The sequence below is a fragment of the Limulus polyphemus genome, unplaced genomic scaffold (genome assembly GCF_000517525.1).
Source record: "Limulus polyphemus unplaced genomic scaffold, Limulus_polyphemus-2.1.2 Scaffold4901, whole genome shotgun sequence".
In the NCBI taxonomy this organism is placed as follows: Eukaryota; Metazoa; Arthropoda; class Merostomata; order Xiphosura; family Limulidae; genus Limulus; species Limulus polyphemus.
Window position 1 is genome coordinate 16,999 of NW_013670511.1, and position 2,402 is coordinate 19,400.

At 31.5% G+C, this 2,402-nt stretch overlaps 1 protein-coding gene across 2 annotated transcripts in view; it reads right to left on the reverse strand.

The window, feature by feature from the left end:
- Positions 1 to 2,402, reverse strand: part of LOC106471847 (NAD kinase-like) — a 42,624-nt gene that overhangs the window by 3,526 nt on the left and 36,696 nt on the right. For both annotated transcript variants that reach the window (XM_022400460.1, XM_022400461.1), the window contains 2 exons: positions 1,594 to 1,751; positions 785 to 867 (listed from right to left, as the gene is read on the reverse strand). In XM_022400460.1, coding sequence (XP_022256168.1) covers positions 785 to 867; positions 1,594 to 1,751 — 241 coding nt within the window. The remainder of the gene's footprint in view (positions 1 to 784; positions 868 to 1,593; positions 1,752 to 2,402) is intronic.

Here is a 2,402-nt window from a genome sequence, read left to right on the forward strand (position 1 = left end):
TGTTATCAAAAACATCCATACATATATAACTGTCATAACTGCAACACGTTAAAAACATCTGAATAATTGGAGAATTAATTTGTTGTCCTTTTCTACATGTACAAAATGGTTTTTTTGGTTATGATAACAGAATTTCCTATTAAATTTATAAGATTAGCTCGAAATATTTGGACTGACACCAGGTAACATAAAAAAGTACAATAATAATGTAGTCTGGATTTCTCGCTACACACAAACTGAACATTTAAGACAGTTTGGTGGCAGGAGAAAACATATTACAACAATTACTACATTTCTGATTCGATGTGACTGACAGTTTGATGTCTTTATCTGGTACGTTTTGTTAACCCTGAGAATTCTTCTCAGGACACTGTAACAAATTAGCAAAAAATATGACTGTCCTGACAAAACTGGGAAGTCTGGTCATTTGTACGTAATTGGTCATAAATTAAGTGTTGATAGATTAGCCATCTTTGACACACTATATCTGAAACAATTGTTACACTGTTATTATGTGTATTTAATACTTTGTGTGTGTGTGTGTGTGTGTTTGTGCTAAATATGACAGACAAAAACAAACTTAGACACACATAAAAAAGTTACCATCACCAATTTTAACCCGTGTTAAATATTAAAGGTACATGATGTATTACATCACAGATATCCCACCTGTTACATATGATATGTTGGGTTAAACTATTTAATATATTAAACTGGATGTGTTCTACATCACAGGTACTTGATATTATAAAAGTGTTGATGCTAAAAAGAACAAAAAACACACCTATCACCAACTTTTAGCTCTTGCTGATGACGTCCATCAAATGACACCCATGCTGTGCTCCTGGCATCGGGAGACACCATAATCTAGAGATTATAAAGGTTGAAGGAGAGAAAGGAAACAGTTTTTAATTTATATATATACTGTGTGCTGTTAAAATAAAACAATAAAAAAACATTCTGTCACACTGTTCCCTACTGATGTCGATGCTCTAAAGGCCTCAATCATCAAAGATATCCATGTTGAGCTCTTTACTTCAGGTGAGATCATGATATATGGTATCATTTGAAGAATTTGCAACAGATAAGATTTACTTTTAATTTTTTTAAGGAGCTGTAGTACTTTACAATCTTTCAATTTAATGTTAGTTTTAATTTTGCTCTTTCTATAATTAACGACAAATCAGATGACTAGACATGCAACGTTTTGAATAAACATACATTTTTGTATGATAACATATTGTTTAGTGTGTCTGAGGTTACATAGTATCTTTCTATAACATTCAAATTCAATATAAATGCAAACTGAAGAAATAAGTTTTACCTCATAACATAATACACTAAGATATAAGAAATACATAAAAATGTATACAAAATATTCAATCATGCCAAAACGTTATTTTAGATTATCCATATTTGATATCAAATTTTTAAAAATGAAATTACTCAGTCAAATATTTTTATATAATGAATAGTTAGAGCAGATAGACCAGGATATAGAATTAAAATGCTAGCCTCTTCACAAATTAAACCTAACAGCAAGGGCAAACAAGCTAACCCTTTCATATTACATACAAATTAATGTAGCCATACCTTGAGTTCGACTCCAGCAGGAACAACAATAGGCCTAAAGGAAAGTGAATGTGGACAGATGGGAGTAACCATGATAGCTGGTACACTGGGGTGGATCATAGATGCCCCAGCAGCCACAGCATAGGCTGTGCTGCCAGTTGGTGTGGACACAATTAGTCCTGAAGGATGAAAGAGAAAACAGAATAAAAAAATCATGGGTAGGAAAGATATCCAGGCAGACTAAAAGGATAAATATGGAATCCATGATTCATGAAGGCATATTTATGTTACAAATGTATAAACTATTAAAATTATACAAACTTTGAAATCTGTTAACTCAATTCTTGAAAAAACATTTTTGGGGAAAAGAGTAATCACTGTCTTGTGTTTATTCCTTCTTTCAATAGCTTCCATTTAATTACACTTCAGTATTTTGGGAGAAAAGAGTAATCACTGTCTTGTGTTTATTCCTTCTTTCAACAGCTTCCATTTAATTACACCTCAGTATTTTGGGAGAAAAGAGTAATCACTGTCTTGTGTTCATTACCTCTTTCAACAGCTTCCATTTAATTACACCTCACTATTTTTGGAGGAAAAGAGTAATCACTGTCTTGTGTTTATTCTTTCCTTCAACAGCTTTCATTTAATTACACTTCAGTATTGATACGGTCTTTCACAGGTAACTAAGCAAAACAATGACATAAGAAAATTAATGGTCTCCATTTATCATGAAAATTTACATTTCATGTGTCGAAGAACTAAAGAAATTCTACTATATATATATATATATATATATATATATATACACATATATATACACACACACACAC